This window comes from Bombina bombina, chromosome 3 (assembly GCF_027579735.1).
Source record: "Bombina bombina isolate aBomBom1 chromosome 3, aBomBom1.pri, whole genome shotgun sequence".
Lineage (NCBI taxonomy): Eukaryota > Metazoa > Chordata > Amphibia > Anura > Bombinatoridae > Bombina > Bombina bombina.
This window is the reverse complement of record NC_069501.1, coordinates 547612306-547636117: the sequence shown is the minus strand read 5'-3', so window position 1 is coordinate 547636117 and position 23812 is coordinate 547612306. Positions and strand designations below refer to the sequence as shown.

General features: G+C 43.5%; 1 protein-coding gene across 3 annotated transcripts in view; it reads right to left on the bottom strand.

Annotated features, from left to right (window-relative positions):
- AHDC1 (AT-hook DNA binding motif containing 1) overlaps window positions 1-23812 on the bottom strand; it is a 187311-nt gene that overhangs the window by 39793 nt on the left and 123706 nt on the right. For all 3 annotated transcript variants that reach the window (XM_053707051.1, XM_053707050.1, XM_053707052.1), the window contains exons 3-4: window positions 23492-23529; window positions 17276-22231 (exon numbers count right to left, since the gene is read on the bottom strand). In XM_053707051.1, coding sequence (XP_053563026.1) covers window positions 17328-22231; window positions 23492-23529 — 4942 coding nt within the window. In that variant the 3' untranslated portion in view covers window positions 17276-17327. The remainder of the gene's footprint in view (window positions 1-17275; window positions 22232-23491; window positions 23530-23812) is intronic.

Here is a 23812-nt window from a genome sequence, read left to right as displayed (position 1 = left end):
AATAGAGTCCTAAAACAAGGCCTCCCAAACTCCCAATTGTTGAAAACAAACAATATCCCAGAAATTTAAACACCCTGTCTGATATAGAAAACAGGGAGATATTAATATAATATCCAGGAGAACCTGAAGAATGAGAACACCTCACAAGTCCCGACCCAAGGAAGAGACCACCCCATGCCGAAGTCCAACGTTTCAAAGGAGCATCTCAAACCAAGACACTAGAGCCCATAGGCGTTCCACTGCCACAAGACGTGCAAAGAGAGGGAATACCACGAGGACAAGGTCACTCGATCAAAAGCTAGTCACCACCTCACCAAACGAGACAGAGTACCACCTAAAACCAAGGATGCGGAACATCCCCAGGTCCGGGAAAAATCCTAAGCAGAGTCCAAAAGAACTCTCTCAAAAAGAAATTCAGGTCCCCGAAGGAGACCCAACTAACATGGAGGAACGGACAAAATCCAAAGTGACTCAAAGAAGAGAGCAACCATCTCCTGAAGGGAAACCCAAGGCCCCATAAAGAGAACTAACCCACATGGAGAAATCCAAGGTCTCACTGACATGAAAACCACGGAAGGAACACGTCCAACAGGACACTTCCTAGAGCCTCCAAAAGGCCAAACCTCCTTAAACCAGCAGTAAGGAGGCGCTAAACCCCCAATCCTCCCACGTGAGGAAGAATACTCTAGTTTGAGGGAATAGGAAGCAAAAGGAGTGACGCAGTGGAACGCCGCTGACCCAGTCAACCAGCTTGAAGGCTCAATAAGAACTAAAACAATCCTTCCAGCCTCGCGGGCCCACGAGTCCTCATTAGAATGCTTAGCTGAAACTTGTAAAATAAAAACAAGAAACGCAATAATAAAAGTGAGCACTCGGCACCTCAACCGGACCAGCCAGGCAGAACAGGCGCCACGTGCCTGAACAAGCCACGAGACAGGTCTGTACCCAAGCAGGACCAGCCTGCAGACAGTGCCATAACTGTCAAGCTGCCTAAATCCTCCCTCACAGGGGAAGAGAGCAACAGACAAAACATAGGACTAATATGTCCCTTAAACTTCCGCAGAAGTAAAAAGCGAGAATCGATCCCAGAAAAAGTCATCCTAACCGGTGAAAGAAAATATAAGACAGGACCAGCCAAACGGAACCCTGATCTTCCAACAAAAACTGGGAAAGATCTCAATAACCGACAATCAGGAGATTACGTCATCAACTCATGTCTAATGAGGTGAGCCATTCTAAGTATAATACTGTGGATTCCCGTATCCATTAAGGATAGGATCCTCTAGCAACTCAAAAACGTGTCTGAGTAAAACACGAAGACGTGCTATTCTGTAACGAAAGGCACAACACTCAGGGACAGCTACACCTGCAGGGAACTGTAAAGGCCCACCCAAGGCCGGGGGACCCAGGACGATAGGGCAGGAGCAAAAACGCAAATAAACGTCTGGACTTTGCAGACGCATAATCTCCAAAAATATGTGAAAGTGAAAATGAGCCGCAACCTCTGAGGGGAACAAGCCCCCCTGCAAGGAGGGATAAACATAATCTGGGTTACCCGCATGTGTAGTAGTAGGGAGCGGTAGGGAACTCGCCTCTCGGAGGACAGAACCCCCAGAGGTGGATGGCTCAGTGGGCCCTTGATTCCCCGAGCCCGAGGAACAAGGCGCTCTAATACGGCATATCAAACCTATTGATTGACCTGTGTAAACGGGGCCAATTCGCATTCTTCACAAGTCGAAGAATCCGAAATTTGAACAGTCTCAGCATCAGAATCCTCCATAACTAGAAAGAGAATATAATAATATGGATTAAGAAAATTCTAAACGGCACTTGACACCCACAATGGCTGGGGCACTCAACACCTCCTAGGAACCAGACAAGAATTTTTTCAGACGCCACATGGTCAGGAACGCGGAAATGGAAGACCAGAACGTAAACACGTCCAGTCACAAAATGAACCGTATAGTCCAAAAAAAAAGCGAGCCCAAACATAAGGTTGTGTCAATTCCAAAGGCCCTTATGTTCTAAGCCGAGAGCCCAGTTAACACTACACATAAGCAGATTGAATCACATAAACATGATTTAAAAAAACCCTGTTCAATAATCCCCCTCGGGAGATATTAACCCTCGATTCCAAGATACCAAAGGAACCTCACTGCGGCCCTATATTATATACTTAATAAGTCCCGCAAGATAGTACCTTACAAGAAGCAAATAAGTTACAGTACATTCTGATAAAGTAAAATTAAACAATCTTACCGGAATCTACGCCGTGGAACAGGAACACGGCCCTTCAAGTGTGACGAATAGTAGTAGCGACTCCACCATGGACTTGAGAGAAGAAAGCAGACAGCGAAGCGAAGGTTGACAACGCTGATTGCTTGTGGAGCTGTTAATATGAGTCGGGATGGTTTCGCAGAAAGACTCTCCCTGCATCTCTGGACTCTAACTTTCGTCCCATGTCGAAGAGTACTACCCTCCATAAGAGACAAAACAAACTTCTGACACTTCTCTGCCAAACTCCTGGGACGAAAGGCAAAGAATGTCTGGGGGATGAGGGGAGTGGGAGGAGTATTTAAGCCTTTGGCTGGGGTGTCTTTGCCGCCTCCTGGTGGCCAGGTTCTTATTTCCCAAAAGTAATGAATGCAGCTGTGGACTCTATCCATTTATGAAGAAAAAACCTTCAGTCTGGACAGGTAGAAACAAAACTGAAGCATACAGGAAGGGAATATATACATATACAGGAGAAGATTTCTTGGCTAATATCCACCAGTGAAGATCAATTGACATCATGTAAATATAATAGTTTACAGTTCTTTCTCAATAGATTTTTAAAGGGACATTCAGCACAAAACTTCTCTGTCATGCACATCAAAGAGTAGTAATGAAACAAATTAAAGCTTTTTAAACAGTCAAATGATAAAGAAATACAGGTTTGTGCACAGCTGAACTATAGGGATTAATTACTCACTGGCTAATAGTGTAAGTATATCTTCCACAGCTGTTTGCGGACATTTAGGATAAGAACTACAGTTAAAAAAACAATAATATTATCCTCTTTTAGATGCAATCAAGAAAATGTTGACTGATGTCCTTTTAACATTAAAATAAACTATTATAAGTGAAAACCAAAATACTCCGATTCCCCCTCCCATTTGATGGTCAGAATTATTACGGACAGCAATTGGATGGATCTGAAAAAATATGTAGTTTCCATTGTAACCAGATGCCAAATAAGTTTAATGACAGATATCAACTTGAATTGCCTTGTGGATAGTCTACTTCAGGCTTAAAAATGGATTTTGTTATTCTGGTTCAAATTTCGATTAGACTATTTTTCAAAGAAAGCAAAAATATACAAAACTATATTCAAGAAAAAGTGGTATATGGGCAGGAAAAGAAGGTTAAATCCATTCTCAAGTGTTGCCCACTAGCTTCAAAGTATTAAATCTAATTTATTTACTGTGACCAAAGCGTTGACATGGAAGACATCTGTTAAGGGCATTTTTTCAAAACACAGATATTTATCAACAAGCATATATGAAAGAAGGTTTGCTGTGTCATGTGAATGAAAGGGAGATGCTGTGACTGATCTAGGGCAGTGTTTCACAACCGCGGTCCTCATGTACCCTTAACAGGCCAGGTTTTCATTATAGCTGACCTAGAGCACAGGTGAAATAATCAGCTGATGGATGAGAGCAGGGTAGTAACCATAGTTACTGATCAGCTGATTATTTCACCTGTGCTCTAGTTCAGCTATAATGAAAACATGACCTGCTGGGGGTAATTGAGGACCGCGGATGAGAAACACTGATGTAGGGGGTGCTATACACACACACCACTCATTACTGCAGCATCTGAAAAAGGGGCAAGCACTAAACATTCAGTACCTTTTTTTTATGTCAAACTCTTTACACAGTAGAGAGCAGAGTAAAGGAGCAAAACAGTTAAATGATATATACATTTATATACCCTAATTTTTTTGCAACCCAAATTTTAGGATTAATAACCACAAAAACTCAGTGGGTCAACCCACACAGTACTTTGCTATTGAAAATGTAGACTACCTAAATCCGAAGGGACATAAAACTTATTTTTTTTTTCATGATTCAGATAGACAGAAGTAAATTGAAAAGTTGTTTAAAATTGTATGTTCTATTATCAATTTTGCTTAATTTTCTTGGTATTCTATGTTGAAGGAGCAGCAATGCACTACAAGGAGCTAGCTGAACACATCTGTAAGCCAATATTAAGAGGGTTATATGCACAGCCACCAATTAGCAGCTAGCTCTCAAGCCTACGTAGGTATGCTTTTCAACAAAGGATACCAAGAGAATGAAGCAAATTAGATAACATACGTAAATTGGAAAGTTGTTTAAAATTGTATGCTCTAGCGGAATCATGAAATATGTTTCTGGGCTACATGTCCCTTTAACTTAAACAGTTTAGCTATGCATAATGAAAACACTTTGTAGTATACTTTGATTATTATTTTGCCCCCTTTTCTTGTAATTGTGGCTTTTCTAACCTTCAGAAGTGAAAAAGCACAATATAGACTTCCCAAGGCTAGCCCTGTTGCATATATTTTCCTAGTTGACTTAAACAGATAAGAACTGTAAAACAATGCAGTTTATACAAGTCCAATAACTGGGACTAGCCATGTCAGCTGCACATTCAAGCCCAGATTGGCTCCTCCAAATGAGGTAAGTGGTGGGTGAAGTTTGGCTATCGAAATACAAGCAAACAAGATGTGATTTTTTTTTAAAATTAGACTGGACTTTTTTTTTTTCTATAGCAACACAACAGAAGTATCTAGTAAAGACAAAGTGTTTACTGTCCCTTTAAACTGTAATTGCAGTATTGCAATAGATTAACATACTATAGGACTGCAGTTTTTTTTAAATGCATTAACACAATGTTTGCTGAATGTGTTAAATAGCCAAATTTCACATCCCTAATTTGGAAAAGCCAAACTGGACCGGGCTAACCACCGCCATTTTTTTATTTTAGCAAATTTTCCATTGTTTTGCAGTTTATTATCAGATAAACTGGTGAAGCAAATTATGGACAGGCATGGTTAGGCTTATGAAGCCTGCCATGATTTTTTTTTTTTTTTTTTAAAGGGACAGTCTAATCCAGAATTTTTATTGTTTAAAAAAATAGATAATGCATTTATTTCCTATTCCTCAGTTTTGCATAACCAACACTGTTATATCAAAGGTACAGTCTACACGGTATTAACAAGCACCTTAATCTAATTTTTGTTCTGTGTACAACCCACACCATCTGCTGCCACTTCATGCAGGACAAAAATGAATACAGTATGCTAGGGAAACTTTCTTTATTTGGCCATTTTAATATGGCCGACAAACTCCTCCTCCCTTCGTCATGTGGGTTTAGTAGAAATCACTCCCAGCAGTGTTTGTGACTGGGCTAGATTTCATGAGACTCTCGGTCAGACACATTGCGCAGATGCAAAACTATGGGTGCGAGTCATCAATTTTTCAAGTGAGAGCCTGATCATTGGATGCTGCTAGGCAACAGACGTGCCCACAAATTCTCTAGGAGGATATATGCTGCCATCTTATAATGGCTAAATAAAAAAAGGAAATTTATGCTTACCTGATAAATTTATTTCTTTTACGATATGACGAGTCCACGGATTTCAACCTTACTTATGGGATATTGCCTCCTGGTCAGCAGGACTGTATATATAGCTCCTCCCTTCCCTCCCACTCCAGTCATTCGACCGAAGTTAGGAAGAGAAAGGAAAAGCCAAGGTGCAGAGGTGACTGAAGTTTAACAAAAATAAAGACCTGTCAGGGTGGGCCGTGGACTCGTCATATCGTAAAATAAAAAAAATTATCAGGTAAGCATAAATTTCCTTTTCTTTTACAAGATATGACCGGTCCACGGATTTCATCCTTACTTATGGGAAACAATACCAAAGCTATAGGACACGGATGAAAGGGAGGGACAAGACAGGAACCTAAATGGAAGGCACCACTGCTTGAAGAACCTTTCTCCCAAAAACAGCCTTGGACGAGGCAAAAGTATCAAATTTGTAAAATTTGGAAAAAGTGTGAAGAGACGACCAAGTTGCAGCCTTGCAAATCTGTTCAACAGAAGCATCATTTTTGAATGCCCATGAGGAAGCCACAGCCCTAGTAGAATGAGCCATAATTCTTTCAGGAGGCTGCTGTCCAGCAGTCTCATATGAAAAACGGAGGATACTCTTCAACCAAAAAGAAAGCGGTAGCCGTAGCTTTCTGACCCCTACGTTTTCCAGAGAAAACAAATAATGAAGATGATTCACGGAATTCTTTAGTCGCCTGCAAGTAAAACTTCAGGGCACAGACCACATCCAAGTTATGTAACAGACGCTCCTTCTTAGAAGGATTAGGACATAATGAAGGAACAATTTCCTGATGAATATTTTTGTTGGAAACAACCTTAGAAAGAGGAGAATCACATTGTAATGCCGAAAGCTCAGAAACTCTGCGAGCAGAAGAAATAGCACCAAAAATAAAACTTTCCAAGATGATAACTTAATATCTATGGAATGCATAGGTTCAAACGGAACCCCTTGAAGAACTTTAAGAACTAAATTCAAACTCCAAGGAGGAGCAATTGGTCTAAACACATTCTAGTCAGAGCCTGACAAAAAGATTGAACATCCGGAATATCTGCCAGACGTTTGCGTAGCAAAATAGATAAAGCAGAAATCTGTCCCTTTAAGGAACTTGCTGATAACCCTTTCTCCAATCCTTCTTGGAGAAAAGATAAAATCCTAGGAATCCTAATCTTACTCCATGAGTAGCCCTTGGATTCGCACCAATAAAGATATTTACGCCATATCTTATGGTAAATCTTTCTAGTAACAGGCTTACGTGCCTGGATCAAGGTATCAATGACCGAATCAGAGAACCCTCGCTTAGATAAAATCAAGCGTTCAATCTCCAAGCAGTCAGCTACAGAGAAACTCGATTTGGATGATGGAAGGGTCCCTGAATGAGAAGGTCCTGCCTCAATGGAAGCTTCCACGGTGGCAGAGAGGACATGTCCACCAGATCGGCACACAGGAGCGATGAGAATCACTGAAGCCCTCTCCTGTTTGATCCAAGCAATCACCCGGGGAAGGAGAGCAAACGGTGGAAACACATAAGCTAGGTTGAACGACCAAGGCACTGCCAAGGCATCTATCAGTTCGGCCTGAGGATCCCTGGACCTGGATCCGTATCTCAGGAGCTTGGCATTCTGACGAGATGCCATAAGATCCAGCTCTGGTCTGCCCCATCTGAAAGTCAGGGTGGCAAAGACCTCCGGATGGAGTTCCCATTCCCCCGGATGAAACGTCTGTCTGCTCAAAAAATCCGCTTCCCAGTTGTCCACTCCTGGGATATAGATTGCTGACAGATAACAAGAGTGAGCCTCCGCCCATCGAATTATCTTGGATACTTCTGTCATCGCTAAGGAACTCCTTGTTCCTCCCTGATGATTGATGTAAGCTACAGTCGTGATGTTGTCCGACTGAAATCGGATGAACTTGGCCGAAGCCAACTGAGGCCAAGTCTGAAGCGCATTGAATATTGCTCTCAACTCCAGAATATTGATTGGAAGTAGAGACTCTGACCGAGTCCACACACCCTAAGCCTTCAGGGAATTCCAGACTGCTCCCCATCCTAATAGACTGGCGTCCGTTGTCACTATCACCCATGTGGGTCTGCGGAAGCACGTCCCTCGGGACAGATGATCCGGCGACAACCACCAAAGAAGAGAGTCCCTTGTCTCCTGATCCAGATCTATCTGAGGAGACAAATTTGCATAATCTCCATTCCACTGTCTGAGCATGGTCAGTTGTAGAGGTCTGAGATGAAAACAAGCAAACAGAATGATGTCCATTGCCGCCACATCAATCCAATTACCTCCATGCACTGAGCCACTGATGGCCGAGGATTGGACTGAAGGGATCGGCATGTATTTAACATTTTTAACTTTCTGACTTCCATCAAAACGATTTTCATGGATATAGAGTCTATTAAGAGTTCCCAGGAAAGGAACCCTTGTCTGTGGAAGCAGTGAACTCATTTCTAAATTCACCTTCCACCCGTGAGTCCTCAGAAAGGAAAGAACAATGTCGGTATGAGACTTTGTCAGCTGATAAGACGACGCCTGGATCAGAATATCGTCCAGATAGCAAGGACCCTAGAACCTTCGTGAAGATCCTGGGTGCCGTGGCCAGCCCGAAAGGAAGAGCCACGAACTGAAAAGGTTTGTCCAGAAAGGCAAACCTCAGGAACTGGTGATGATCTCTGTGGATAGGAATATGAAGATATGCATCCTTTAAGTCCATGGTAGTCATATATTGACCCTCCTGGATCAATGGAAGCATTGTCTAAATAAATAGTCTCCATCTTGAAGGATGGAACTCTGAGAAACTTGTTTAGACTCTTGAGATCTAAAATGGGTCGGAACGTTCCCACTTTTCTGGGAACCACAAAAAGATTTGCGTAAAACCCTTGCCCCTGTTCCTGTATTGGAATGGGACAAATTACTCCCATAGTGGAGAGGTCTTCTACACAACGTAAGAACGTCTCTCTTTTTATCTGGTCTGCAGACAATCGTGAAAGAAGAAACCTTCCCGTTGGGAAGGAATTTCTGAACTCCAACTGATACCCTTGAGACACAATTTCTAGTGTCCAGGGATCCTGAACATCTCTTATCCAAGCCTGGACAAAGAGAAAAAGTCTGCCCCCTACGAGATCCGGTTCCAGATCGGGGGCCGCCCCTTTATGCTGTCTTGGGAGCAGCAGCGGGCTTCTTGGGTTGTTTACCCTTGTTCCAAGCCTAGTTGGATCTCCAGGTGGCTTTGGCTTCAGAATAGTTCCCTTCCTGTTGAAATTACGAAAGGAACGAAAATTACTCTGTCGTCCCCTTTGCTTAGATGTTTTGTCCTGAGGGAGGAGATGACCCTTACCTCCCGTAATATCAGAAATGATTTCCTTCAAATCAGGCCCGAATAGGGTCTTTCCCTTGAAAGGAATAGCCAAAAGCTTGGATTTAGAAGACACATCCGCCGACCAAGATTTTAACCATAAAGCTCTTTGTGCCAAGATGGAGAATCCCGAACTCTTAGCAGCTAACTTGGTTATCTGAAAGGAAGCATCCGTAATAAAAAAAATTAGCCAACTTTAGCGCCTTAATTCTGTCCTGTATTTCCTCTAAGGAGATCTCAGTTCTAAGAGACTCTTCTAGAGCGTCAAACCAAAAAGCAGCCACAGTTGTGACTGTTACAATGCAGGCCGCCGGTTGCAATAAAAACCCCTGATGAATATTTAGCTTTTTGAGAAGTCCCTCCAACTTCTTATCCATGGTGTCTTTGAAAGCACAACTGTCCTCGATAGGAATAGTTGTACGCTTCGCCAGGGTAGAAATAGCTCCCTCCACCTTAGGGACCGTCTGCCAAGAGTCAGCTATAGGGTACATTTTCTTAAAAATAGGGGAAGGAGAGAACGGGATACCCGGTCTTTCCCATTCCCTATCAATAATTTCCGAAATTCTCATAGGAACCGAAAAAACATCGGAATAAGAAGGGACCTCTAAGTTTTTGTCCATCTTACTCAATTTCTCTGGTGGAACCGCAATAGAATCACAGTCGTCCAGAGTCACCAAAACCTCTCGTAGCAAAAGGCAGAGGTGTTCAAGTTTAAATCTGAAGGACATGACGTCCGAATCTGTCAGGGGTAATGCACTTCCTGTGTCAGACAGTTCCCCCTCAGACAGGATCTCCCTACCCCCCAATTCAGAGCCCTGGGAAGGTATATCGGAGATAGCCATTAAAGCATCAGAAGTCGCAGGGACCACATGGGCCTCTGTCCTGCTGCGTTTGCCTTGTAGGTCTCAGAGATCAACGGTGAACACAAGCAGAGCTCTCTTTCTATACTGGTATCTGAGATTTTACCCACTGGATACCAGGAATACACAGTGTAGTTGGGTGACGATTTGGCTGTGCTCAGCTTCTGCTATATACTCATTCAGAACCTCTGTGCTCTACGCTGAACCCTGCTTTAACACTCACAGCGGTACTTGGCTGTTCGGAGCCTTACGGAACTACAATTGCCGGCTGCCTATTGGAGGTCACTGGGTGACGTACATCAGTCGAGGTGTGTCTGTCGGGCGACCCAGAACAGTCCCGATCTGCGCTTAGAGGCACGCCATCTGCGCCGCTTTGTTTGTGAGTATCTGGTACTACGGGGTGAAGCTTTATCGTGTGGGAATTTTATCCTGTTCAACTAACGATACTGTTTTATGTTTTTGGCGCCTCTCTTCTTTCTCTCCCTTCTACCATAGCCAGAAATCCATCTGGATTACTATCGGGAGTGCTGCCATCAAGTTCGGTATCTCATCACTACAATCAACATCCAAGCACTAGCGCACCCTCTGAGGACTGTCAATCCGTTTGCCTTGTAACACTGGCAACTTAGATATAACTTCTGTAAGAGTAGATGACATAACTGCAGCCATATCCTGCAGAGTGAATGAAGTGGACGCAGTTTAAGAACATGGCGTCGTCTGTGCGGGCGTTAAAGGCTGTGACGCTTGGGGAGAAGTTTGCAGTATACCCTGAGTCTTATCAGTCTAAGAACAGCCACTAGATAAATCTTTATTATACTGTAAAGCCCTCTCAATGCATGGGGGGCAAAACGTAACAGGGGGTTCCACAATGGCATCTAAACACATAGGACAAGTACTGTGTTCGATGTCTTCCATAGTAACAGAAGCAAAGGCAAGCGTGGTCAAATCACTGATAAACAGAAAAAAATCAGTTCAAATAAAATTGTGTACTGTGTCTTTAATTAGAATTAAAAACCCAAAATGTATAAAATAAATATAAGTCAGGTGCGGTTTAATTTATACTCCACACTCCTCATGTGGGCCCCGATATAAATACCCACTGGTCCCAGAGAAAAAAAGCACACAGTCACCCTGCCACAGCTCCGCTGCGGCTCCTACCTGCCTCCACGGACCACCGCTACCTTTCCAAACAGCGTGCCTAAGATCGCTTGAAGTACAACGTGACAAGCGGACTTAGGAGCTGTAAGAGAACACTGCTCAAGTACCCCACCGGAACTCAACTGAGACAAAACTGCGCGGATAAGCACGCAAAATCAAACCCCGCCAATCATGGGTGGAAACAAAGCACAGAACCCAGTAAAATAATAAAGGCTTATCGCCATGTACCGGAATCAAGTTAAGGCCATAGTCCTACATAAACACTACCCCCAGCGTCAGCCAAACTCTTTAAACATAAAATTAAACAGAGACCTGCCCGTTACAGTACTTCCACATCTGAGTACTACAGTAAACCTCCCAGCGCTTCTGGCTAACGATTGAAATGCCGGACTGTCTGGAAAACTTAATGTGTTGGTTGACATTCGTATACTAGTACCAAAAATATTTGTTCAGGGAGACCCTTGTCAGAGCCCATAACCCCCAACTGCCAGAGTAGAGTACAGTCAGTTCTGAGATATGCTGCAGAGGCCCAGAAATAAAAAGACTGCACTTACCTCCATGCTGAGTAACAGCATGAAAATACACACAGTGTCAAGAGGTCCACTCTTCCTCCTGAGGTCCTGTGAAGACATAAGGGTCTTAGGAAAATTCACTAAGTCCATATCCAGGCACCACCAATATGAGAGGCGTAGTGAGACTAAAACCTCACAAGTTCCCATAGTGTAATTGGTTTTTCCAGAGGTTGCCCGGTAGTAAAATAGTACACTTTGGCACCATTTAAAAATAAAAAAAACTCTTGATTGAAGAATCTAAACACCTCACTTTACCTCTTCCTATCACAAACACGGGCAAAGCAAATGACTGGAGTGGGAGGGAAGGGAGGAGCTATAAATACAGCTCTGCTGTGGTGCTCTTTGCCTCCTCCTGCTGACCAGGAGGCGATATCCCATAAGTAAGGATGAAATCAGTGGACTCGTCATATCTTGTAAAAGAAAAAAACAAAATTTATGCTTACCTGATAAATTTCTTTCTCTTGTGGTGTATCCAGTCCACAGGTTCATCCATTACTTGTGGGATATTCTCCTTCCCAACAGGAAGTTGCAAAGAGGACACCCACAGCAGAGCTGTCTATATAGCTCCTCCCCTAACCCCCACACCCAGTCATTCGACCGAAGGCAAGTAAGAAAAAGGAGAAACTATAGGGTGCAGTGGTGACTGTAGTTGTAAAAAATAAAAACTCCTGACTTAAAAATGACAGGGCGGGCCGTGGACTGGATACACCACAAGAGAAATAAATTTATCAGGTAAGCATAAATTTTGTTTTCTCTTGTAAGGTGTATCCAGTCCACGGGTTCATCCATTACTTGTGGGATACCAATACCAAAACTATAGGACACGGATGAAGGGAGGGACAAGGCAGGAACTTAAACAGAAGGAACCACTGCCTGTAAGACCTTTCTCCCAAAAATAGCCTCAGAGGAAGCAAAAGTATCAAATTTGTAGAATTTAGAAAAAGTATGAAGCGAAGACCAAGTTGCCGCCTTGCAAATCTGTTCAACAGAAGCCTCATTTTTAAATGCCCATGTGGAAGCTACCGCTCTAGTAGAGTGAGCTGTAATCCTCTCAGGAGGCTGCTTGCCAGCAGTCTCATAAGCTAACCGGATCATGCTTCTCAGCCAAAAAGAAAGAGAAGTTGCCGAAGCCTTGAGACCTCTCATCTTTCCAGAGTAGACAACAAACAAGGCAGATGTTTGACGAAAATCCTTAGTTGCTTGTAAGTAGAACTTTAAAGCACGAACCAGATCCAGATTGTGCAACAACCGTTCCTTCTTAGAAGAAGGATTCGGACACAGAGAAGGAACAACAATTTCCTGATTAATATCTCTATTGGAAACAACCTTAGGAAGAAAACCTGGCTTAGTACATAACACCACCTTATCCGCATGGAAAATCAGGTATGGTGAATCACACTGCAGAGCAGAGAACTCTGAAACTCTTCGAGCTGAAGCGATAGCAACAAGAAACAAAACTTTCCAAGATAAAAGCTTAATATCTAATGAATGCATAGGTTCAAACGGAACCCCTTGAAGAACTTTAAGAACTAAATTTAAACTCCATGGCGGAGCAACTGGTTTAAATAGCGGCTTGATTCTGACCAAAGCCTGACAAAACTCCCAAACGTCTGGAACATCTGCCAGACGCTTGTGAAAGAGAATAGACAGAGCAGATATCTGTCCTTTTAAGGAACTAGCTGACAATCCTTTTTCCAATCCTTCTTGGAGAAAAGATAGAATCCTAGGGATCTTGACCCTACTCCATGAGAAACCCTTGGAATCACACCAGTTAAGATATTTACACCATATCTTGTGATAGATCTTCCTGGTGACAGGCTTCCTAGCCTGGATCAAGGTATCAATAACAGACTCAGAAAAACCACGCTTTGATAAGATCAAGCGTTCAATCTCCACGCAGTCAGGCGTAGAGAAGTTAGATTTGAGTGTTTGAATGGACCTTGGATTAGAAGGTCCTGCCTCTATGGCATAGGCCATGGTGGGCAGGATGACATGTCCACCAGATCTGCATACCAAGTCCTGCGAGGCCACGCAGGAGCAATTAAAATCACCAAAGCTTTCTCCTGCTTGATTCTGGCAATCAGACGCGGGAGAAGAGGAAACGGTGGAAACACATAAGCCAGGCTGAAGGACCAGGGCGCTGCTAGGGCATCTACTAGTGCTGACCGAGGATCCCTTGACCTGGACCAGTAACAAGGAAGCTTGGCATTCTGACGGGACGCCATCAGATACAGCTCCGGTCTGCCCCATAGATGAATCAGTTGGACAAATACCTCCGGGTGAAGCTCCCATTCCCCCGGGTGAAAAGCCTGCCGACTTAGAAAATCCGCCTCCCAGTTCTCTACTCCTGGGATATGGATAGCTGAGAGATGGCAATAGTGAGCCTCTGCCCATAGAATTATCTTGGAAACCTCCATCATTGCCAGGGGACTCCTTGTTCCCCCTTGATGGTTGATATAGGCTACAGTCGTGATGTTGTCCGACTGAAATCTGATGAACCTGACCGCATCCAGTTGAGGCCATGCCTGAAGAGCATTGAATATTGCTCTTAATTCCAGAATGTTTATCGGGAGGAGGGCTAACTCTTGAGTCCTGCAAATGGACAATTAACCCTATGGCCCCCAAACCGGATTGAAAAAACCTCTACCACCAGTATAAAACCACTAAACATCTCACCACAGCTCTGCTGTGGTGCCTACCTGCCCTTAAGTACGAACAGAAATTGAAGAAACCCTCTTTAGTGGTCCTCAGACACAGCAGGAATCCTCTAGAAAAGCTTGATGTCTTGGAATGAAAGCAAGCGCGCAACTGAGGCGCGAAAATAGGCCCCTCCCACCACACTCTATGTCAGAGGGGCCTTAAAGAAACACTCCTAGGAATTTGTGAAAAAAGCCATGTGGAAAATCAACCCCAAAAACAAGTTTAAACACTGTCAAAAAAACGATCTGCATATGTAAAAGGCAAACGTTTTTAACACCTAATCACCAGATAACAAACAACAACATGAGTATTACCCAACCTTGCAAGCTGATCCCAGTCGTTATTAAATCACTGTATCTAGCTTACCACATTTTCAAAAAGGCTCTGTCAGCATTTTCTAGAACTTATCTCTCTAGAAATAATTATACTGAACATACCTCAAAGCAGGCAAACTGCAGGGCGTTCCCCCAGCTGAAGTTTTCCCATACTCTTCAGTTATGAGTGAGGACAGCAATGGACCTTAGTTACAATCTGCTAAGATCATCATCCTCCAGGCAGAATTCTTCTTCTAATTTCTGCCTGAGAGCAAACAGTACAACGCCGGTACCGTTTAAAATAACAAACTCTTGATTGAAGATGAAAAACTACACTAAATCACCACATATCTCTTTATACTTCCACTTGTTGAGAGCTTGCAAAGAGAATGACTGGGGGTGGGGGTTAGGGGAGGAGCTATATAGACAGCTCTGCTGTGGGTGTCCTCTTTGCAACTTCCTGTTGGGAAGGAGAATATCCCACAAGTAATGAATGAACCCGTGGACTGGATACACCTTACAAGAGAAAGTATTTTTTTAAATACTTTTTTCCTTTTACCCTGTATGAAGTGGCACAAGATGGTTTGGGTGTCCGCAGTACAACAATCACAATAAGGTACTTGTTAATGCAGTGTAGACTGTCCATTTAACATAATATTTACCTCTGTGATTACCTTGTATCTAAGCCTCTGCAGACTGCCCCTTTATATCAGTGCTTTTGACAGACTTGTATTTTAGCCAATCAGTGCTGACTCCTAGGTAATGCCACGGAAGTGAGCACAATGTTAACTATATGACACATGAACTAGCGCTGTCTTGCTGTAAAAAAATATCAAAATGCACTAAGATGATAGGCGTCCCAACAAGGGCTTAGAAATAAGCATATGAGCCTTCCTAGGTTTAGCTTTCAACATAGAATACCAAAAGAACAAAGTAAATTTGATGATAAAAGTAAATAGGAAAGTCGTTTTAAATGGCATAGCCCATCTGAATCGTGAAAAATTAATTTTAATTAGACTGTCCCTTTAAGTTCTCAGAATCAGAAAAAACACTATTTCAATCTTTACATAGTAGATGAGGTTGAAAAAAGATAGAAGTCCATTGAGTTCAACCTATAGAAATCTAATATACTTACAAAAAAGCTTCAGTTGCGCTTAAATTAATCCAATTAAAAGGTGACCCATTTAACACAAGCAATCAGATCCCTGAATTCAAATGTATCCAAACCATTTTTAAATGTATCTAAAGGTATTGGCATTCACCACCTCCTCGGGTAATGAGTTCCACAATCTAATTGCTCTTACAATTATAGAAAAATGGGGCACAATAAATAATGAAAGCATATTTGAATATTGTTTTATTACACATAATAAGCATTTTATTTTACAATCTAAATATGTTTACTGTCTTTTTTTTTAAATATATTTTAATTAATTGATTCCATTTAAAAGAAGAAGTGTAATGTTTTGAAATGTTCATATTAACCACTAATAACAGATTTCTCTTTTTGATTGACTGAAGCCTGGAGTAGGGTGTCCACAAGACAAGTATTTGCTCATTGAAATGGAACATTTAATTTAGGCAGTTCAATGTCTGTTGCTTAAAATGATTTAGGTTGCTACTTAAAGGAGTAATAAAAAAAATCATAACTTATGACCATCACAGAAGACATAGTATCATCAAAGTAAAGATCATTGCTCACATCAGAAAAAAACTGTATTCTGCATATTTAAATTGAATGTCAATAAACGAGTGAAATGTAAATTTTGATGAATTAAAGTGCCCTTGATTTTAATAGGATTATTTAAAAACAAGGGCACCGATTCATCTAAATTGACATTCACTTTAATAAGTCATTTTTGGGGTGAGTGAGACACACACACATATCTATATATAAAAAATATTTAGGACAGACATTCATAAACTTGGCCCTCCAGAGGTTTTGGAACTACATTTCCCATTATGCTCAGCCAGCATATATTTTTAATAACCCAGTTTAAACCTTGAATGTGACAACCAACAAATTTGCACATAGAATTACATTGCTTGTAGTTTCCTTAAAGGGACAATGTACTCAGGCAAGCAGCTAATAAGAGTTTGTTGTATTCAAAGTTGCTACAGGAACACCTTTTCAAATGGACAGGCCTCTTTTCCCACCCTCAACTGGGAGTTTGATTTATGCTGCTTTCTCCTAATTACATAGTTTTTCTATAGCCGATACTGTAATATTAAAATTTTCAGTATAGGTGGTAGTTTCAAATGGCAAAAGTGAGTATTTCAAAAGACAAAAAAAAAAACAAAGGGTTGATTTGTAAACAATTTCATTCACTCCAGGTAAAATGGACAATTGGGAATATATTTATGGAGAACAAATTTACTGTACAACGTCCCTTTAACGTTATACTGAGACAGATCTCCAGACTAAATCATTAAAGTGAAGGTAAAGCAATCAAGGTAACATTGCAGATAACACTAAAATATAAATAAAGTAGAGTAAACTGGGTGGGACAGGAAAAAAGGTGAAGGAGCCCTAAAAATGTAATGGGCAGAAAAAAAGTAAAGCTCCCTAAATTCATGAACTTTAGGCACCCTGAGATGAGCAATGATCTTTCATGTGCTGTCAATTATTATAATAAACTCTAAAATCAGCTCCTCATTTTACAACTAACTCCTCACCTCACCCCCCCGGCCTCCGCTGCTTCTGATGTTTCCAGACTTGTCACCTCCACTAGAGGGAGGTGACTGTGAAGTTGTCCTCAGGCATATTATCAGGCCCCATGAACCCACCCTTCATGTTGGGGGGGGAAAGGATGGGGGGACCTTGTGGGGGAAAGGCCGGGTAGCGGTAGGAATCCTGGAGCTGCACCATAGAGTCTCTCTGCACAGGGGAGTGGGTGATATCATTGAGTAAAGGGCAAGGATAAGGGTTTCTGTGGTGTCCCCTCACCATGTCCAGCGTCTCTTTGTCTCTTTTGGGGCTGGGGATGTGGGGGCTCAGGCAGGATACTCCATCTCCCCTCCTGCCCATGAAGTCCGATAATAACCCCCCCTTGCCATCATAGGGTGGGCTACAGGGTGGGTACCAGTAACCAGCATTCTTACAGCTGGGTGGATCATAACGGTGATGACTTGGGGGCTGAGGGGGAAGCTGCTCTCTACAAGAGGGTAGATGTGGGGGCAAACCATGTTTCAGGGGATCACAGGATGAGGGAAGTGTGGGAACTAGCTTCCTTCCTTCCCCTGGTCGCAGCTCCAATGTAGGTGAGCAATTTGGGGAAAAGGGAGAGTCCTGCAGAGGGTGATCATAGCCTAGGCTTGGGGGTGGCACTGGAGGATGAGGCACACCCACTGTGTTGCTGCCTCCAGCTTGAGGATGATGGGAAAAGTGTTTACCAGGCTCTAGCTCAGTGGTAGGAGGGCCAAGTCCAGGGGAATCACTCTGGAAGCCAAAGGTGCCATCAGAAGGGGTGGACGGATTCATGGAATAAGGACCAGAAAAGTCGCAGGGGGGTTCTCTCTCGCTCAACCCATATGCCCGAGAATGAGAGGGAAGTGGAGACATGCTGCTGTCCCCACTATAGCAGTCAAGTCCAAGATCTGAAGTCTCGTGAAATAGGGAGTTAACTGAAGAAGGTGGAGGAGCAGGTGGTTTGGGAGCAAATTTGTTTTTGCCTGACCCCCGCTCTTTCTTGCCAGTGGCACAGCCTCCCCCTCGACCACCACGTGGGCCTCTGGGTCCTCCGCCTCTTTTGGTAGGAAAGCCAGTTGGTGGAGCAGTAGCAGAGGAAGAGGAGGAGGATGGGGAAGAAGAGGAAAAACCAAGGTGATGGTGTTGCTGGGAAGGATCAAAAATGTCTGCCTTCTTTCTGCGTCCCCTTCCTGGCTTGGCTGCTTGGTGAAAAAGAACACTCTGGTTCCAGCTATAACCAGGTGCAGAGGATGTTTCATTCCAATCCATCATTAACTTCTCTAAACTGGACAAGCTTGATTGGCCCTCACTTGATGATGCTTCACTGTTAGCTCTACGGTAGCCAGTACCAGGTTGTGTGTATTGTGTGCTGTCAGAGGAGGACTCAGACATATTATCTGTGTTCTGCTTGGCTTTCTGTGGTGTGTAGTTACTAATGTCCAGAATTACATTGGGCTCTGTCATATGACAGTCAAACCCAGGGCCATACAATTGGCTAAAACTTTCAGAGCCCCAGTCTGTCTGTCCATAACCTTGTCTGAATCCCCACTGTCCTGTCCCAGAGGCACCTGGAAAAGGACGATTGTTTTCCCCAGGAAAAAGTGGTCCTGAAACCTTGGGTAGCATGTAGCCAGCAGGGGAAGAAGTGCCAGAGCGACTCTCACTCCTCAGTGGCGGAAAAGGTGGTAACTCCGATGTGTTGAAAAAGGGGTTTTTAGATAAGTTGTTTCCTGAACCCACTACTGAAGTTTGCTGTGGTTGCTGGTTGAAGCCAGTGCTGCTGTGGGCACTGCCTGGTGATGAGGGTAGGCTGTTGGCACCACCACTGAAAGAGAAGCTACAGTCCTTGTTTCCCACACAGTCTGGAGGTCCAGGATATTGCTTGTTAGGAGCAAAGATCCCATGTCCAGACATGTTTTGAACACCAGATCCTGCAAACCCTCCAAACTGTCCAAAGTTCCCAGCATGGTGTGAGGTTGGAGAGCGTGAAAGCAATTTTTGGAAGGCTTCAGAGCCACGGCACTCTGGCTGAGTTAGTGCTGAGTAGCTTGTTGCCCCCCTGTTTGGTGGAAAGGGCTGCCTTGTTTGCCCTTGGCTTTGGTACGATGACTCCTGGATGCTGGCTTTGGCTCCCCGGGAACTTGAGTAGGACTGGAGTGTCCTTGGGTTTGGAGAAGAGGACGATCCTGAAAATGCAGATGCTGACTTGCGGGCTTCCTGTCTTTGGGCAGCCATGGAAAAATCCACTAAATCAGAGGAATCATCTGAATCTAAAAGGGAGCGGAAATATCCAGTGAAGAGTCCATGTCTATCCTGACTTCCTCCCTCAGTTTGGGTTGTTGAACCAGAATTTCCTCCTGGGTAGTACCCTGGCCGACTTGGGGATTCACTATTTATCGCAGCAAATCCTCTGTGCTCAGGCCCCTGGTAACTGCAATGTCTATTGCTAGACTGGCTGTGGGAGAGCTGTGATAGCCATGGGCCTCCCTTGCCCTCTCCACCCCATTCAGATATACCAGAGTATCCTACTCCCTCATTTGTCATGTCATCAAGCATTGCACCATTCTTTCTGGATCTCCTTTTACGTTTAGGCTTGGCATTAGGATCTGGCTCTACTCGTGGTTGCCTCCGTTTCCGAGGTTTTAGAGGATCAACAGGTCGGGGTTTTGATTTCTTCTTGCCAATTCCCTCAAAAAACTCACTAAAAGAGCAGCGGGACAGGTCAGCATTGTGGCTGTTGCATCCTCCTCGCCGACCTGGTCCCCCTCCTCGCCCTCCTCGCCTGCGGTATCCTTGTACTCTGTGAAGATATTGTGAAATACTGTGTGTATCAGGAGCCTGATGTACAGACTCCGGCAGTGATGGTGTCCAGCAGCGAGGAGGAGAGGTGCGCCCAGCTCCTTGGTTCTGGCGGTTAAGGAATGCCAGCTTTGCCAAAACATCACTGTATTCTGATTTGCTATCATTGGCATCAGCAGCATAAGATGGCTGGGGAGATGCTAGCTTCTGTTTCCTTCTTCTCCTCTTCTTTACCACCTCACCCTCAGGCAATGGTGGGGGTGGCTGAGGAACAGGAGGGGGAGGGGCAATGGGTTCAGCTGGAAGAGGCTGTGAAATCATTGGTGGTGCTTCCCGTGCCAGCACAAGATTTTTGGGAGGTCGCCCTCTTCTCCTCTTGAGGATAATGGGGAGTTCCCCTGGTGGGAACACCATCACAACATTTCGCCCATTGTTTTTCATCTTCAGGAGGGAAGTGGGGCCTGGGCCAGAACCTCCAATTAACTCTCCCCCTTCTACACTTAGGGAGCTACTAAAAGATGACACTTTGTAGCTGGTCTTGTTTCTCCTGCCCATAGGCATTGGGATCTTAGCAATGCGTACCACCATCTTACGCATGCCTCTGCGCTTTGGCTTCTTTGGGGGACCTTCTTCTACTTTAGGTTCTGTCTCATTAAGCTGCTGCATGATTGTTGGGCGTGGGTGAAGCAGAGTTGGCTCATGGAGACGATAGGCTCTGGGCTCATCTGGAGTTCGTTGGTATGGAGGCATAACATGAGCTCGAGACAAGCTCTCTGATGTTCTTGGTCTTCCTGGTCTCCTCCTACGCCCTCTACCCCCTCTATCACCTCTGCGGCCTCTTGGTCCAAACCTAGGACCTCCTCGATGAGAAAATGGCAAACGTCTGATAGTCTCTGCTGCAGGGGAAAAGAGAGGGAGCATCCAGGGAAGCTCCTCATCAAACCGTGGCTCTATTCTAATTTCCCTTTCCATTGGTTTCTTCTCCATCTCCTTAATCATTTCATGCCTCTCCTCAAGTAGATCTTCCTTTTCTTCCTCTCTCATTTCTTCGTCTCCATCTTTTATGGGAGTTTCATGTTCATGGCCAACTATAGTCTTAAACTCATTCTCCTGAGTCATTTCTGCAATCTGTTCCTCTTTCACTTCGGATTCCTCTTCCTGCTCATCACCTGATGATTCTTCATGTTTATTTTCCTCTTTCTCTTCTTCTGATGATGACTCTTCCTGTTTATTCTCTTCTTGCTCTTCTCCTGATGACTCTTCCCGTTTATTCTCTTCTTGATCGTCACCAGATGATTCCTCTTCCTGTTTACTCTCTTCCAGGTCTTCCCCTGACTCATCTTCGGGTTTACTCTCCTCTTGCTCCTCTCCTGAATCATCATCTTGTTTATTCTCTTCATGCTCCTCTCCTGATTCATCTTCCCGTTTACTCTCCTGCTCATCCCCTGAATCCTCCTCCTGCTTACTTTCCTCATGTTCTTCTCCTGATTCATTGCTTTCTTCCTGTTTATTTGCTTCATTCTCCTCTCCTGAATCCCCATCTTCCTGTTTGATTTTACTCTCCTCCATCTCTTCTTTTTTACTAACAACCTCCTCCTCTTGGTCCCTCTCACTTTCTGCAGGCTGAGGTTCCATCCAGGCTAAAGCTGCTAATTCTCTAAGGACTTGTGAGCTTGCTAAACCCATAGAGTCTGGGTTGGGTGAGACAGGTATGTTTTGCTCCTTCTCTACAGTCTCTTGGGGCTTCTCCTCAGGGCTGCGCAAGCCACAGGCAAGGCTGTGAGATGAAAAGAAACTGTACTGTAATCCAGGCTCTGTGTCTTCTGGTTCTGTTGGAGGGCTAACATCAGCATAGTCCAGACGTACCCCACTAGATCGAAGATCATTGGAAAGCTGGTTAAGATCCTTCATAATATCCATCAGCCTTACAACTGGCTGAAGGTTAACACGTCCGTTGCCACACTTTCTTCTTAATAGGGTGAGAATACCATCCACACCCAGTTTAGTAGACCCTGCAGATGCTTGACGACAGTTAGATTTAGCAGTCCGGCCACAAGATTCGTGTCGTAGAGAGCGAGAATCCTCGTCTTGAGGTGATGCGTAAGGGGAGCCAATGTGATGTTCCGAGTGAGTCTGAGTGGTATCTAAAAAATAAAGAGAAGTGATTATTACGACGTATCATTTATTGGAAGACTGTAATTTAGGGTGTGATATAGACTGGCTAAAAGGGGACTGTATGGGCACTGTATTGTAAATATATGGTGAGATGTCAAGATGTAGCCTCACTAGGGCTATTAGAGGGTTAAAGGGAAAGCCTCTGTGAGGTTGCCAGTGAGGCTGCAGGGCAGAGTGCAAGCTGGTACAAGTTGGGATGATAGGCAGCCTCACCATAGCAGCTAATAGAGCTGGAGGGCAGCATACTCATTCAGTATATTTGAAGAGGATAGCAGGGCTGCAGGGCAGCATGTACTTGGCAGCTAGTAGGGCTGCAGGAAAGTGTGTCCATGGCAGCTAGTGATGATGGAGGTAAGCTGGTCTGTGATAGATAGGAGGACCACAGGGCAGTGTGACAGTGGAAAATCAGGGCATATGTTAAAAGGATCAGTAATGGGACACAAAAGCAGTCGTTTTAGAACTAACACACGATGGGGACATGTGTTTGGCTGGCATGTCAGGAGTAAAAGGTAGTGTAGCAGTGCTCCTTTCCAAAAGCCAGCAGAGGGAGCACTTAAAGGGATAGGAAAGTCAAAATTGAACTTGCATGATTCAGATAGAGTATGTCACTTTAATATACTTTAAATTCACTTCTATTTTCAAATGTGTCTCGTTCTCTTGGTACCCCTTGTTGAAAAAGAATATGCACATATCCTACACAGTGGGAGCTAGCTGATTGGTGCCTGCACACATTTGTCTCTTGTGATTGGCTAACTAGATGTGTTCAGCTAGCTGCTATTAGTGCAATATTTTTCATTCAACAATAGAAAACAAGACAATGAAGCAAATTTGATAATAGAAGTAAAAATTGGAAAGTTGTTTCAAACTGAATGTTCTATTTGAATCATGAAAGAAATGTTGGGGTTTCCTGTCACTTTAACTTTAAGGGTCAAATAGGGCATCAGCCAGGTGCCTGGAAGGTTAATTGGATTAGGCCGCAGATTAGGATCCCAATAATATAAGGACAATGGCATAAGGACAGAAAGGCCTGTGCAGTTTTTTTGCTAACGACCTACACAACATTTAAAACTCAGGGTTTTATTTTGTTTTTTTTGGAATGTCTGCTAGGTTAATTAATGGGTCTAACATTGTGATTGATTATTTGGTCATCAAATAAGAAAATCAATTAAATTCGGCCTGTGTGGGATACTTGAGAACCAAGTAAGTGCACCAAAGCTTAGTATACTTACTCTCGTGCTTAACGCTCCGCCCACTGTACTTTGTGTCTCTGGAAATAAAAAACAATATAAATTAATTCACAGATCCAATAACTCTAATTATTCAGATGAGTTAACATAAAATTATAAGACAAAGTCTTAAGAAACCTGCTGCAACTTCCCAACAGCAAGGACATGTTATGGCCAAGGACTACAAATTGAATTATTCTGCCCAGTTTAATTTTATTCAGATTATACATGATGAAGTTTATATATTCATACATGAACTAGAAAACAAAATATAACAGGCAACTAGCACAATTATCGTGTTTAATTTATTTGACTGCTTTAAAA